The sequence below is a fragment of the Aythya fuligula genome, chromosome 11 (assembly GCF_009819795.1).
Source record: "Aythya fuligula isolate bAytFul2 chromosome 11, bAytFul2.pri, whole genome shotgun sequence".
In the NCBI taxonomy this organism is placed as follows: domain Eukaryota; kingdom Metazoa; phylum Chordata; class Aves; order Anseriformes; family Anatidae; genus Aythya; species Aythya fuligula.
The window spans coordinates 14,077,769-14,092,812 of record NC_045569.1 but is presented as its reverse complement, the minus strand read 5'-3'; the positions used below and the strand labels follow the sequence as shown (position 1 = coordinate 14,092,812).

At 48.6% G+C, this 15,044-nt stretch overlaps 1 protein-coding gene across 3 annotated transcripts in view; it reads right to left on the bottom strand.

Annotated features, from left to right (window-relative positions):
- NTRK3 (neurotrophic receptor tyrosine kinase 3) overlaps window positions 1–15,044 on the bottom strand; it is a 191,800-nt gene that overhangs the window by 133,568 nt on the left and 43,188 nt on the right. For all 3 annotated transcript variants that reach the window (XM_032195109.1, XM_032195110.1, XM_032195112.1), the window contains exons 4-8: window positions 14,746–14,814; window positions 8,169–8,326; window positions 6,271–6,413; window positions 5,532–5,673; window positions 3,084–3,380 (exon numbers count right to left, since the gene is read on the bottom strand). In XM_032195109.1, coding sequence (XP_032051000.1) covers window positions 3,084–3,380; window positions 5,532–5,673; window positions 6,271–6,413; window positions 8,169–8,326; window positions 14,746–14,814 — 809 coding nt within the window. The remainder of the gene's footprint in view (window positions 1–3,083; window positions 3,381–5,531; window positions 5,674–6,270; window positions 6,414–8,168; window positions 8,327–14,745; window positions 14,815–15,044) is intronic.

Here is a 15,044-nt window from a genome sequence, read left to right as displayed (position 1 = left end):
CATCTCCCATCCAGTTTGTAATAAAATATTTCTCTCCCAACCCAGGTGTGGTGGTTTTACCGTGCTGGGCAGCTAAACCCCACAACCGCTCTCTCACTCCCCCTCCTTTAGATAAGGAGGGGGAGAAGTAAAGCAAAGAACAACTCACGGGTTGAGATAAGGATAATTTAATTAAAGGGAAATAATTATAATAATTAAATAAAGACTACCATGAACTAAACAACTTAACTAAGGGGAAAATAAAAGGGAAAGGGGAAAAAGGGAGGAAAACAAACAAACAAAATAAATGAAAGCTATATGGAAGTGCAGAGGAAAGAAATTACTCTCTACTTCCCACAAATGAGCGATGATTGACCACGTCCTTGAAGCAAGGCCTCAACGCACGCAGCCGGTGTTTGAGAGGAGGACCGACGTCTTCTCAACGAGAGCCCACCCCTCCCCTCTTCCTCCTGTTTCCACCTTTTATTGCTGAGTGTGACACCACATGGTATGGAATATCCCTTTGATTGGTTTAGGTCAGCTGCCCTAGTGATGTTTCTCCCCTCACTTTTTGCCCACCCCCTAGGAGGGTTAGAGAAAGGCCCAATGCTGTGCCACTGCTGCTCAGCAGTAGACACAACACTGGTGTGATAACACTGCTGTTCCAGCTACAAGTACAGAGCACGGCACTGAATGGGCTGCTGCCGGGAAAGTTAACATTCCAGCCAGACCCAGTACACCAGGCATCACAATCCAGCTTTGTACCAACTAGAGGTTGAACATCAGGGGGTTCTAAAAAAACACTGTCATGGGTTCTTTCTCCATGCTGATAAGCCTTCCAGGTCCTGCTTTCATTAAGCCTAATAACCCCATCCTGGATAGTTTTAGCAAAATTTTTGCATGTTAGAATAGCTATAGGCAATAAGCTTCCTGAATGAATCACAATAGGGAACCTTCAATTTGAGGCATTTTCTGGAGGAATCTACCTTCAAACGGGAAATAAGCGTCAGCTGCATTGAGTGTTAATGTCAGCTTTGGCAGCGGATGGAGCAACGAACTTCAAGTAAAGTAAATTACAGCCTGGATTGTGCTGACAGGGTCTACCAGGGTGAGGAACAGCCTGGGACTTTGGATCAAAAGAAATACGAGAAATGGGTCATTTCTTGCTGGAAGATGGTTCAGAGTCTGAAAGCACTCCACACCAACAACACATACAAGGTGTGGGTGACGATGCGCCAAGGGCAATGTTTTACTTATATTTCACACAAACAGATTCTCCCGGAGCCTCTGACACAAGAGGTGCTTCAGACATTAACATGCCTTCCACATCACGGCACGGCTCAGATCCGTTTCCAAAATCAGCTCTCCAGAACAGCAGATCTGCACCCTTTTCTGGAGGTCCAGCACCTACTTAGAGCTGTCCCCATTTCACAGATGGGGAAATGGAGTCACAAAGGTGGGACCTGGCAGAGCTGACACTGCAAACCCGTGCCTCACCTCACCCACCTACAGTTCATAAGCTGCTCTTCCTTCCCGACAGCAGGAAACATAAATAGGTTGGATAGCCATACAGGGCATCATCCTTGAGGCCTGAATATAAATTTTCCACTCCCATTCATATCAGCTCATTTGTTCAATTGTCAGATCTTCAAGGCAGAGATTTGGGTTTGCATTTATGATATTTGACCTGCGGGAAAATTCTGTGTACATATATGGTGTGATATAAATAATAAATGAGACTACCATTGGTATTTTTCTATATTTAGCAAACGTCCTATTTTGTTGGATTTTCTTGGGCTGCAGGGGCCAATTTAGAGCTGCCACTTTCTCATGGCATCATTCCTGAAGGCAGCAGCACACAGGGATCTTAACCCCATAATGGCCAGCGTGATGCTGCAAAGCCAGAGAGCAGACAAAAACCTTCCACTTTCCTACAGAGCAGACAAGTCGCCACAAGGTCTCCGCTGCCCCCCCAGAGCTGGATCTTCATGTCCTCAAATGCTTTTTTGCCTTTAAGCTGTAAGTCACTCGGGAGCGCGCTGGGGCATTCCAAACAATTGGTTGAGAAATCCTAGCAAACTGATGCAAAGCAACTAATTGAGCTGTCGCCTTTTTTGTAGGCCTGTCAGCCTAGAATTGCTCGTGTCATATTTGGAAAGAAAACAATCCCGACACTGCTGCATCCAGCTACAATCATTTCTCAAATGCAAGCTGGAAGAAAAAAATAAATAAATAAAATAAAAAAGAAAGATCTGCATCACTTTAAAGGGGTTTCCTTTCTTTAGCTTATAACAACAGCCACATAGAAGAAAACTCTATCTCCAAAAATTATCTTCTTATGGGTCCCCAGAGCTGATACAAAATCCAAAATAATTAACCAATCCTATACCCTTCTCCCACTGAAATCCCTAAAGATCTTAAATATATATATTGCAGAATATGTTACAAAACACAAGCATCTAAACAAGTTAGTCTCTCGCCTCTCAGTGCAATTTGGACTGACTTCCATCAAAGCTCCAGATCAAATTCTTCCTCTTGATACAAGCAACAAAACGTGGGATTTCCTGCTATTAAACTGCATTGCGAGCTCAATTCCTACACCAATCCACATCAGGCCTCATCGATACGTGGCTGATGAGAACCAGGACTCCCAACACAACCCCAGCCGGCAGGTTTCAGGTGAACCACATACTCGGGGTCAAAATCTTGCAGAGATGCTGAAAACTTGACAAAAGGTAGATTTATCCCAGTGCCTCTCCTGTTATATACGTCAGTTCTCATACTCCCAGCCAGATACCAGATTAGATACCTGCACCTCTGAACTTTCAATGGAGGCTGATTCTTCTTCACCAACTTTCTTAATTTTTGTATTGATCACTACATTAAAGAGTTACGACACCAAAGCACATTTTTGTAGGAGAACAGTACTGGTCAGAAGATGCCTCCAGAGGTCACCTCTTCCAGAGAAAGGCCACCTTGGGTTGGGTTGCCCAGGTCTTCTCTATTTAGGTGTCAGGATTACTAGTGGTACCATATTAAGATTGGTCCCATATTCAGATTGGAAAAAAAAAAAAAAATGTAAAGAGATAAACTGAATATCCCACCTGGAAAAGGCTTTTCAAGGAAATGTCCCTTGATGGTTTGGTTGGCTGAACCCAGCTGGTTGGTGGCCACAATGGTGTAGTTGCCATTGTTGTAGTGAGTGGGCTTGTTGAAGAGCAGGCAACCTTCCGAGACCTCCCCTTGCTGGTAGAACTCCATGTGGATGATCTCCGTCTCCCGGAGGACCTGGCCATTGTGCAGCCAGTGGAGGGTGGGAGCTGGATTCCCATGCACTGCAAACGCAATGCAGTGCTCCAGGTGCAGCACCGGCTCCTCCAGGGTTAGGATGCGGGGGGGATCTAGCAGAGAGAAACATGGCAGGCTCACAGCAACCCAACACCCACATCAAGCCTCGTGCACCGGGGAAATTAAGATTATGGAATGTGAAGCCTCGAAAATCCCTTGTTCCTTTTATTGCTCCCATGGATGTCTGCAAAGAAGGAAGACTAAGTCATGAGAACCACTCAACACTCCCCAGCAGGAGGATCTGAACCATAACCTTGGGCTTGCAAACAGGGTTACAAATTAAACACGGGGCTGATCACTTTACCAGACAAGAAATAATGAAGCTTGGAGCTGCCTGGTCCACACGCCTATCTATGGCTGCGCTCCTTCCCCCCGGGGATCAGAGGGAGGCAGCCTGTTCCATGGAGGACACCACCACATAGTGCCATCACGGTACATGTGTGTGAGGTGCCCATGGGGGATCTTCAGTCGCAACGAGCGCTTTTGGATTTCATAAGCTGTGGAAGCAAGTATCCCCCAGTGGCTGCCGGTCCTTGAGGGTTTCAACTGCCTGAATATCCCAAAGGAGTTCCCACCCGTCGAGCACCCTCCGGGGGTGTTTTAATTAAAGCGAGGAGAGTAGGACAGAGAGAAAAGCAGACACCACTTGCAATTTATTGCATATGCATCGTCTCCCCCAACCACGGGCACCCCAACAGTTCAAATGCTGCTCTTCCACCACTTCTGAAACCCCCGTTATGACATCTACATACTAGGTCCTGAACCCCAAGACCAGCAAAGTATGGACCAGAAGAACAGAGTTTAGTGCAAAGAGCAAGGACACATAGATGTAGGTCTTCCCTAAACCTCTCATTTACCTGAGAGCATCCAGCTGCAAAGGCAACCCACAAGGGAAAGCAGAAATCCACCAACTTTGACCCCATTTTTGGGAAAAAAGTCATGCATTTTTCAAACAGTAAAGGTGGTAGAAGAGAGCAAGGTACAGACCTGGTGGGAGCAGAGCAAAATTCTCCCCCCAGCCACCCTGAACCACATAGCCATGTCCCAGCCACCTCGCTCCATTTGCGAGCCTAGATCTGCATGTGGCTTATTCACATCTTCCTGGCAAGGATGATTCAAAACAGGCATCCACCTACACACAGAAACCCAGATCTTTTTTGGCGTGAAATTGCAGCCTGAGTGATGGGTCTGGGCAATGAGAGCAGGGGTAGCAGAAACTGTCAGCAGCTTAGAGGATTACACGGGTGAAAATAGGCACTGGCATCGTGCTGTTTAAGATGGGGAGGAAAAGCAGCTAAAACGCAGTGCAAAAAACACCCGCCTGCTGACCTCTGAGCTGATGTCAACTTTAAATACCTCCATTCTTCAGTCCATCAATACTTACTGGGAGGCAGATGAAAGAAGAAAAGCATCTGCTCTCTTCTTTCCAATCCCCTCTGACTGCCCTGTCTTTCCAGGACCTCGTGGCTCCCGCACTGAACATGGACCACATGGGTTCACCGACACCCGCCAGAAGCACACATGGTCTCCTCTGCCTAGCAGGGCTGGGGGATTGGGGGGGCAGGTTTCCAAACTACAGATTAAGGGCAAATGTTACAGACACAGCAACGTATAGTAAATCTCAGTTGCTTGAGAGCACAAAGCTGTGTAAACTTCCTCTTAAGGTCAGGTTTGTGTTAAGTTATATTAGAAAGCACACAGAAAGTTTCGCTACTTGCAGCTGAGAGTGAGCGGTGGAAATCTGACACGTGTGTGTTTACACGGCGCGTGCTGTTTAACTTTGTAGGAGCAGATCTAGGAAGAAGCAATAGCATCCCTGAAATTAGAGGCAAAATTTACACTGGCTTTAGCAAGGGTGACATTTAACCTCTCACACAGCATCAGGGTGAGCAACCCCGTGTTTGTAAAGAGAGTTTTAGCCCCTCTACATCTTTTCCTCAATCAGCTGGATCTGCCAAGGGACAGATGGCAAGACAACCACCACCAGCATGGTTCTGTGGATCCTGCCTGCGTAGTGCTCATTTCTGCAAGAAATTTTGCAGAGTACTGACCTTAAGAGAAACGTACAAGGACCCACCTCTGTGCTCTGCTCCTAGTTCTCGTCCAAGAAAACAGAGTACCACAGGTAGCAACTGGTTCACGCGGTTCTCAGGGCATCCCTCCCCTCCAGCCTCTATCATCAAAACCTTGCCACGGCTACTTACAGTAGACGGTGAGCAGCACGCTGGCATTGCTCATCCCCACCACGTTCTCAGCGATGCAGGTAAGCAGGAACCCGTTGTCCTCACTGGTGACATTCACCAAGGTCAGATTGATGGCGTGAACGTTGGTCCAGTTGAGGTTGGTCTATGCATCACAGAGAAGCACAGGCAAAAATCAGCCGCTGGTGGCTTCTTTCCTCCCTGCTCCTGCTCCCAGGAGGTGAGGGTCCCGGTTTCCACATAAAATGCAAGAAGGGCTTGAAAATTCAAGGACAAGTAGGACCTGGGGGAGGTGAGGCATTTCCTCACCCGATTAAGTTCACCGTTACGTATGAGGAGCACTACTGGGAGGTGAAGAGCCATAGCGCTGTAGCATTGATAAACACAGCTTGTCTCTAGAACAGCTTGCTTAGCTGCCTGCTTCAGCTACAGCTATTGCAGACACCTCTGTAAACAGGTAGTTTCATTAGAGGAGACATGAGTTAAGATTCAATTAGGGAGCACTGAGATATGAAGCTATCTCATGTTCACTTTCCTGTCGCACAGAGGGAAGTTTTTGCAATGCCCTTCAGATGCTTCCTAGGTTCTCATCTGGATAAGGTACAGCTCTCTATTTTCTTTTGGATGGGGCTGTTCCACGTTTCCCATTGCACTCTCCAACATCTACCTGAGCCCTGCCCTACACACGTGGACGTGGAGATCCCCCAGCTGCAGCCATGTTCCGATGTCCCTAATTCCCTACCTGGTGCGTGTTGATGGAGTGGAGATCTGCCACCGTCCAGTCGACGTCGGGCAGTGGCGAGCCCGAGCCATTGCAGGTGATGACAGCATTCTCCCCTTCCCGCACCGTCAGGTTCACGTGGCTCACGCTGATCTCCGGGAGGTCTAGGAGGGCAGACACCGAGGTGCTTAGGTGTGGAGCAGCATTTGCTGCAGCTAGCTGTAGAACATGTACATGTGGACCCAAATCCTGCCAGGCTGTGTGCCAACTCAGCCCTCAGCACATTGCAAGAAGCAGCAGGAGGCAATGGCATGGCATTCTCCTACCAAGGGAAGGAGGGAGCATGGAGACAGGAAATATTGGGAACTCTGAAGAAACACCAGCTGAACAGACCCTCCCATTAGACTTTAATCCAAAAGTTGTGCCCAGTTCTGGTTGCCCATCCCCTCACACAACTGCCCTCCCTATCTATATTTTAGTTCCACCGAAGGTGATTTCAAGGGCAATCACATTTGATGGCAAAGTTGCATGCACTGGGAAAGGACCCAAAGTGTCCCTACCTCTAGGGACATGGCACAGAGTACTCAACACTCCAGGCAAGGACAGCGTTCCTCTGACTTGTAATAATCAAGAGAAGATGACCAAGGATGCATCTTCATAATAACCACAGCTCTCCTAATAAAAGGCGCCCTTGTTCTTCCTCAGTGGTGGCAGCGATTCACTGATCTATGGTGGCCCTGATTTACACGCTTTCTTTGCTTGCTGCCCCAACTACCAAATATCCTTGCAACATGAAACAAGACAGAGCTGGCTGCAAGAAGGGCAAACAGCCCTTCCATCACCCATCCATCATGCTGACCCAAAGACAGGACCCTCTGTGTTCCCAAATCATCACCCTGGTGTCCCCTCAAGTCTAATGCCACCACTGCTGGAGTCACCTCTCTTTCCATCCCTGATCCCTAAATTGTTTGTTTTTTTTTCCCTCTCTAATCCTTACAGATTATTCTTCTGATTTGGGGAGGAAATTACAGTGCTCTCTCAAATCTTTTTAGTTCATCCCCATGCAGGCACGCTTTGGCCAGTTTCCAGAGCTTAGTAAAGGGACATCGTGAACTTGGGAAAAAAAAATTAAAAAGTCACGCAAATGAAAATGCGTGTTGTTTGTCTACTACTGCTGCAAGAAACAAACCCAAATTCCTAGAACACAGATCAATAATCAAAGAAAGAAAACCTCTATTTTTCCTCCTTTTTTCATCTGGAGTTTGACAGCTGCTAGTGTATAGACAGTTTAATTGTTCTGTTGAAGGTACACGTCCTTCCCCTTACACTACAAGGAATGCTTTCCAGTAATAGCAACAGCAGAGCAAAAACTGATACCAGACAGGCAGCTGACGTGTGAACAAGGTGAGGGATAGCTATCGAACACGCCTCATGCTGCTCCTGGAGCCACTGGACTCTGTTAATCAGCAGGAAGCAGAAAGAGACACATGGTCACTCCTGCCTCATCCCTACAGACCTGGGCTTGCAGTTGAAAAATTAAAGCAAGGAAAATGGATAAAGACATGTATTTCCTAGGAGTGTTTCCTCTTATCAATATGCCATTTCTAGGATTTGTTAGACAGAGGAAGAACAACAAGAAACCTATCAGTTCTCACGAGCACAGCATCGCACATTGTCAAGCAGTGTCATTATAGTGAAGGAAATCCCCCAAATCCCCTGATACCTTCAGGCACTCAAACAGCAGCCCCACGTTTACCCTGATACTCTATTTTTAATCCACAAACCACTGCGATCAGCTTCAATCATCTTGTTCTTGACCACGTGGTGAGATATTATGGCATCAGCTTCCCTAAGTAAAGGGGTCAACTGGAAAGGGCAGAACAGGACAGGGCTCCCCCACGGCACGGGCTGCCCCTTACCGCACTGGGTGATGTTCATCTCCTGCAAAGGGATGACTGCTGTGTCCATGTTCGTGCAGTAGAGCTCCTGGGACTGCAGGTTGGCCTCGCCCTTCTCCTGCCAGAGCTGGATCCAGCGGATGTCGCAGCTGCAGTTAAAGAGGTTCCTCTCTAGTCTCCTACGGGCAGAGAGAGAGAAACGACAGTGGGGTGGGGAAGGAGGACCAGGGAGATCTCCTGGCTCTGTGCTCCCCAAGGACAAAGGGCACCAGGGAGATGCAAAGGGCTTTTCTGAGCTGATGGAGAAACTCCTCCATGGGGTATTCTGGAGCACATGGTTCCCATCTCTTCTTGCTCCAGAGAGATGGAGGTTGTGCATCCATGTGCTCACACACACTCCTCCCTGAACAAGGTTTTACATCTTCCAGGTCAACACACATGTACTCAACATCTTTCACTGCAAGGACTGCACAGCCATGGCTCAGTCCCACAGTAATGCCACCCCGACACCTCAGGCATTCATCTCTCAGCAAAGGAGCAGGCAGCTTCACACCGCCCTAAAATACTAATCCACATCCTAAAATTCTACGTCAGTGGGGGTCCAAGACCCTGCTGGGGAAAGCACACCTCTGGCTGCACCAGCACTCAGCAAAGCTGGCAGTTTTTCTCCTTAGTAATGTGTACAAACAGAGCCTCCCAGGGCTCCAGGACATGAGCTAATGTGCAGGATATCATGCATTTTAATCAAATCAAACAGCTCTGTGCTGAGACCCTGCTGACCCGGCCGGGAGAAAAGGAAAAAAGCACTGCCTTTAATGTACTTCATTTAAAACACACTTATACGTTTTATATACGATGAATGTTTATTATTATCGATTTTCCAACCTATTAACCATTTCATTTACATTTTAAAGCCCTCCGGCTCTCTGTGTAGATGCAAGGAGGATGGGTCTCCTTGCATGGGAACAGGGGGGAGACCCCGGTGCTCAGCCAGGACAGAGCTACCAACCCAGGGGGCTGTCTCAGGAGAAAGCCTGGACAAAAGCCTGCCCCCCACATTACCATGAAGCAGAAAAAAAGCAGGGAGCAGAGGATTGAGCACTGAAAAGGTGAGCTCAGTCACCCCAGAAGAGAAGGGCTTCTCCAAACATCAATCCATTGCTCCACGTAGTGTTTGGATCCCTCCCATCAGACAAGGGGAAGCTGCTTTTCTGGTCCGTTCCACGCGTTACTGCAAAATTCATGCTTGCTTTTACAAAATTAATTCCACAGACTAACAGGATTTGGAAACAGCCTTCCAAACACGCGCAGCTGCTGTTGGGTCTGTAACGGCACTGCAAAAGCAGGAGGAGAAGGGAGCTTCTGTCAGCACCCAGGGCTGTTAAACTTTAATCCTAACGGTGTCAGGTTGATCCTCCTCATAGAACAAGATGTCATCTGGTTTTTATTTTTATTTTTAGAACAAACAGAGTTAAACTTCACTTCATGCCTTTTCCTTATTGTATTGCTTCCCCTTCACAAGCACCCAAACCTTCACAAGACAGGTATGAGGCCTAGACAAGAGACTTGAAGGCCAAAGCACCACATTTAAGAGGCCAGAGCAGATTGGCACAGCGATTTGGTGGGATCCAGATGACAAGGCACACTCTCTGCACACCACAATAGGTACAGTCAGTGCCTTGCACAGGCATCACAGCTTCATTGCAGCCCCAAATCCAGAGCCCACATTGTCTTGGGGACCCCACGTCAGTGCTGGCAGCAGGGCTGGATGCTGGGCAGGAGCAGGGGACAGAGCCTCAACATCCCAGGACAGCACGTAAGCAAGCAGGAGCTCAGCTGATGTTAGATCAGGTGGCTGGACATGTACCAGGGGCCAGGCAGTGAACAGGGGGAGCTCAGAGGCAGTGGGGGTGAAATTCTGCTCTGCTACAAATATCCTCATGAAACAAGGCTGCCGGGAGAGCCGCTGTCACAGCACTTAAGGGCAGCTCTGTAAGTAAGAGAAGGCAGCCTTCCCGGCCCATTGCTAATTCATGAGGGGCCATGAATAATACAGGAGGAGCGTGCTTCAGGGCAGAATTCACCCACGACCTGCCCCAGCACCAGTGATGTAACTCGCTCTAATCGAGGCCCCCACAGGGGCTTTTGCACAAATTAACTCCCATCACTGGCTGGACGTGCCAAGTGCCACCAGCTGCTGGCATGGCACCTCAGTGTGAATGCACCATGGGCATTTAGATGTGCACACAGATGTGTGCACCATTTTTCTCTCACATACTTGCAAAAAGCACGCTTGAGGTGTGGGAGATGCCTTTCCTCCTTGCTTGGAGCCTTCCCTGCCACGATGGCTGGCTCTCCAGAGAGGTCTACAGGGATTTCAGTGCTCACTCTGCCCTGGACCTGCCCCCAGAAATGAACCCCCATCTTTCTTCTCAGACCTCATCAGTGTCCCTGCCTTGTGGCATGCATGGCTCATTAGGAGCTGCGGCCCCTTCCAGCCCTTTCTCCTGCAATTGCTCTAACACATTCGCTCTTTCCTGTTGCAGATTTAACAAAAGCTAAAAGCAAAGGCTGGTCACAGGCTGGGCTAATGAGCACACGACAGAAGCGAATGAGGATATAGCTCTCCTCAAAGAGCACGTTGGCAGGGCTTGAACCACTCAGTCACCCCCAGCCAGCTCGGTCACCTCCGTTCCAGCATACAACAGAAATGAGTAAAAGCATCCCCAGTGCCTGCGGAGATAAGCACGCCTCCCCTTCCCTGCAAAGAGGAGAAACACCTCAAGGAGCTTCCACCACGTGCTGTAAGGCACCATCACCACCCAAAGCTGAGGGACTTCGCACACGAAGCAGGTTTTTTTTGAGCTCGGCAGCTAACAAAGACACACACCCTGTCCCCTGTCTCATCAGCTAAAACAAAGCTGTCTGCAGCTAGAGCCTCTCGGAGGGCAGCAGAGATCGCTGCCACACTTGTGCTGTCTGTTTTGATTCACATAAAGCTGCTACCGAGGTTTCTCACGCTCGCAATTAAAACACTCTCCTACCTCAAGACTCAGCCTGCTTCCACAAGCAGGAGAACCAAAGAGCGCCCAGCGGGGAGAGAACAAAATCTATTTTCATTTTCCATTTCTATTTATTTCCCAAAGCCTGTGCTTCTCCTGGGGGTGCAGCCAGACTTGTTGTTTCCAAAGCTCTGCCAGAAAGGGAGGGGCTCAGACAGGGAGCGATGTACGGTGTCCGAAAACTGAATTAGCTAACACTCAGAGCACGCGAGTACCAGCCATCCAGCTCCAACTCTATTACCGTGACTGTTGGTGGCAATAAGTTTTTAAGCTAGAGGCACATTAAACGTTAAGTCAGGCTCATAACAGGGATGCTGCTGTGCCCCATCCCTACCAAAGCCTCTTGCTGTAGCGTTGCAAAAACCTTCTGCAAGGCTTGCTGGCGGGGACTGCTAGTGTTAGAAATGGTCTGGGCAGAGCAGGGAGATGTTCAGGACTACAGGGTTTCAGACAACCAAGGAGGTAATTGGATCCAGAGTCTTAGGTCTTTCCAGGAAGGAATTTCTTGAAATGTCAGCCTTAAGCTCTCAGAGGACATGACAAAGGAAGCCAAGGACATGACAAAGGAAGCCAAGGACATGACAGAGGAAGCCAGCTGTGACTTGTGGATAAGAAAGGCTCTAAGCCCAATGTTTATGAGCTGTTGCAAGTGTCAGACACTTCCCCACGCACACGGAGCTTCAGGCTTCGCAGAGCTGTGTACACACTGGCTTCAGCCCTGCTGGTCAAGGTCAGCCCGTGCCGTGGGAATTGAGGCTGGAGTTACTGGAAACCATTCCAAGCCCTGCTTCTGGCCAGGAGGAGGAAGAGATAATATCCTTTGGAAGTGTGCCTCATTTTTGCCATCCTTTCTTTGGTGAGTCAGCAGGGGACAAGCTCAGCTCTGTTCAACAAAAAAAACTCTGCTTTAAAGAGTTATCTTTCCTAGCTCGAGATGCCTCAAAGGCAGCCTAGAGGCTGTTTTGAGCCCCAGGTTTCCAGCCACCCTCCCCTCTCATGGCGTGGCACAATCTTCACGTGGCATGAACTTGATGTTAGCCTTCTACTCTCGCCTCCACAAGGGGCTTTGTCCGGTTGCACATTCCCTGGCACTTTCCATGTCACACAGCTGTGGCTCTTCTCCCAGCACCCTGCTGGAGACGATCCTCCCATCTCTTCCCTTCCCACCCTCTCTGAGCTGCACACTGAGGTTTGGCCTTCGCTGAAGTCCTGGGCCACATGTTCCATCTCCCTCCCAAATTCTGGAAGCCTCCTTGGAGCTCACCATGCCAAGAAGCTGTCTTCTACTCACCCATCATCTGCATTGCTAAAAAAATAAAATACAATAAAATATGATATTTCTACTTTTGCACATCCTTTACCAATTTGTCTCCAGCTTGGGGATCCATTTATCCTCATTAGCAGCTGTAGCACTCAGGACCACATCCACTCCACGAGAGAAAATATTTCTTTATCTTAATTCCCAGCATCTTTACGTGAATGATTATTCAAAGTGCATAGCTCAAGCTACAGCTCTGTGAGGTCTTCTCTGCAAAGCTCAGCAGTTTCCTGGCCCTGGCAAGGATGCTGCAAGCACATCTCCAAGCCACATTACCACCAGCTGAAACCTTCCTCTTCTTTCCTGCTCTAGGAACCAGCATCACCACATTATCCTGGTTGTACCTGTGCTCATGTGGAAAGAGGGCCCCTGGGGACACGGAGCCCAGAGGGAAGATGTGATGGGAACTAGCAGTGACAAAGCAATTCTTCTGAACACCGCCGACCAGACCAGGCTGTGGCTCCTGCTCAGCAGCAGCAGGCTCTAAGCCCGTACCTCTAAGCTGATCACTTGAGCCCGTGCCAGGGGGTGGTGTGCCAAGAAGCCTGTCAGAGCACGATGGCAGGAGACGTCCAGACAAGTTGGGCGCTGCCAAGCCTCTTCAAAGGAAATGCTGACACCACGCTTCGTGACAGAGCTGCTGTCCCACTCCTCTCCTCTTCCTATCAGCCAGTCCCGTGACCTCCCACGTTCCTTCCCACGTTACTTTTTTCATCAATCAGGGCTCATTATCACTGAGAAAACCGCTCTGAGCACAGCTCCGATGGGAGCCAAATTGTTCACTTCGTTTCCGTTTGCCAGGCTGCAGAGCGCTGGCCCCAAGTGACTCTGCTGACACAGAGCGAGGCCACCTCCAGCCCACCAAATTCCCTGCCAGCATCAATGGCATGGCTCAACGCAGATGCATCCTTCATCTGGTGGGGACAAGTACACTTTGCTGCCCACACAGCACCATCTCGATTCCTCTTGGGCTGGTATTGGTCTTTTAAGCCTGACTTGGAAGACCTGGGACATGCCCAAAGAAAGAAGACAGATCCAAGTGAAACAAAACCACAAAAACGAGCTACGTTGGAAGCATCCCCATCAATCCTCAGGTTCACCATTACCCCAAGCCCTGCCGGTGCCTCTCACACCCAGGACCACAGCCCCATTTGCTCCTCCACACTTCCTGGGCAGGAACCATCAATCTGAGTTTTGCCAGACAGAGCAATGACAAGAAGTAAAGGTCTAAGCATACAAATGACTCACACTATTACACTTGAAACCTGAGCCAGGCTTTAAAGAAATATTTGGGGTTGTAATCAGCGAGAGGACAAATCCCAGATTCAGCATTTTAAGTTTGCAAGCCAGACTCCCCATCAGGGGGGCGTTTCTCTATTTCTAATATCACTATTAGTATTTTTCATTTAACAATTTGACAGAAATAAAATACACTGCAGTAACACCAGTGATAACACACTTACTCCCACTTGAAAGACTGTCTTTATTCCTTCATAAGTCACTTCTGGCTTACAGCTCTATTGATCATCAGCGAGGATGAATGGAGCTTCCCAGGATCCTCTGGGAGAAATCCTACATATATATATATATATTTAGACCCACCAAACAACTATTTCTAAAATTCAACAAAACAGGTCATCAGGGCAACGCTCCATTGATTTCACGTCCACTTTTTCCTCGAGCACAGCACTGAACGCTCCATCAATAATTCAGCAGGCTGAAGGGCTCTGCTGCCCCAGGGGAGACCCTATCTCCTCACCCACACAGGAGCTGGGAGGAACCTCAACTGCTAGAGACCGAGGGAGTCATCCAACTAAAAAGCAGGGTTGTCTTCTAAAGAATGGCCAGCAGATAAAGAAATACAGCTGGTGTCACCCTCCAATAGAGGAAGGCCAAATCTTTGGGAAGATCCACTCAAAATCTGGCCCAGTGAGTATTTCTAAGAGTATCTCTAACCTTTTCCCAGGGTCAGCCAGCCATTTACTACCCCTGGAATGACTTGTTCATCATCCTGACGTTAATTAGCCAGCCCCTGTGAAGTTAAAAGAGAAGCAGTTCTGCTCTGGTGCTCCCATAGCCAGGGAATCCTCCCAGGGAAGGTGCTGACCACTGGACTTTTAGGTAATTATTCACGGGCTTCAAAACAGCTCTATATAAAGCTCCTTCCTCCTCTCAGCCTCCCTCTTCTCCCAGGGGGTACCTCTGGGATGGGACTTACAGTTCGAAGAGCCGCAGCGTCTGGAAGAGTTGCCATGACAGGGTGGTGAGCCGGTTACCAGAGAGGTCTCTGAAAATTAACGGGAAAAAAAGAAGTCACCGTAAATAATTCCCCCTGCGCGTGGCCCTACTGCCACCACAGAGCCCGTCATCCTCTGCAGGGCTGTCAAGCAGCGTAGGACCTAGCTCTAGGGTTCCTAATGAGAGATTTTAATGAGGATGAACCTGAATGGAAGTTCTCTTTTTATTATTATTTTACCCCCAAAGGGAAAAATGGTTTGTATCCTGCTGGAGCGTTAA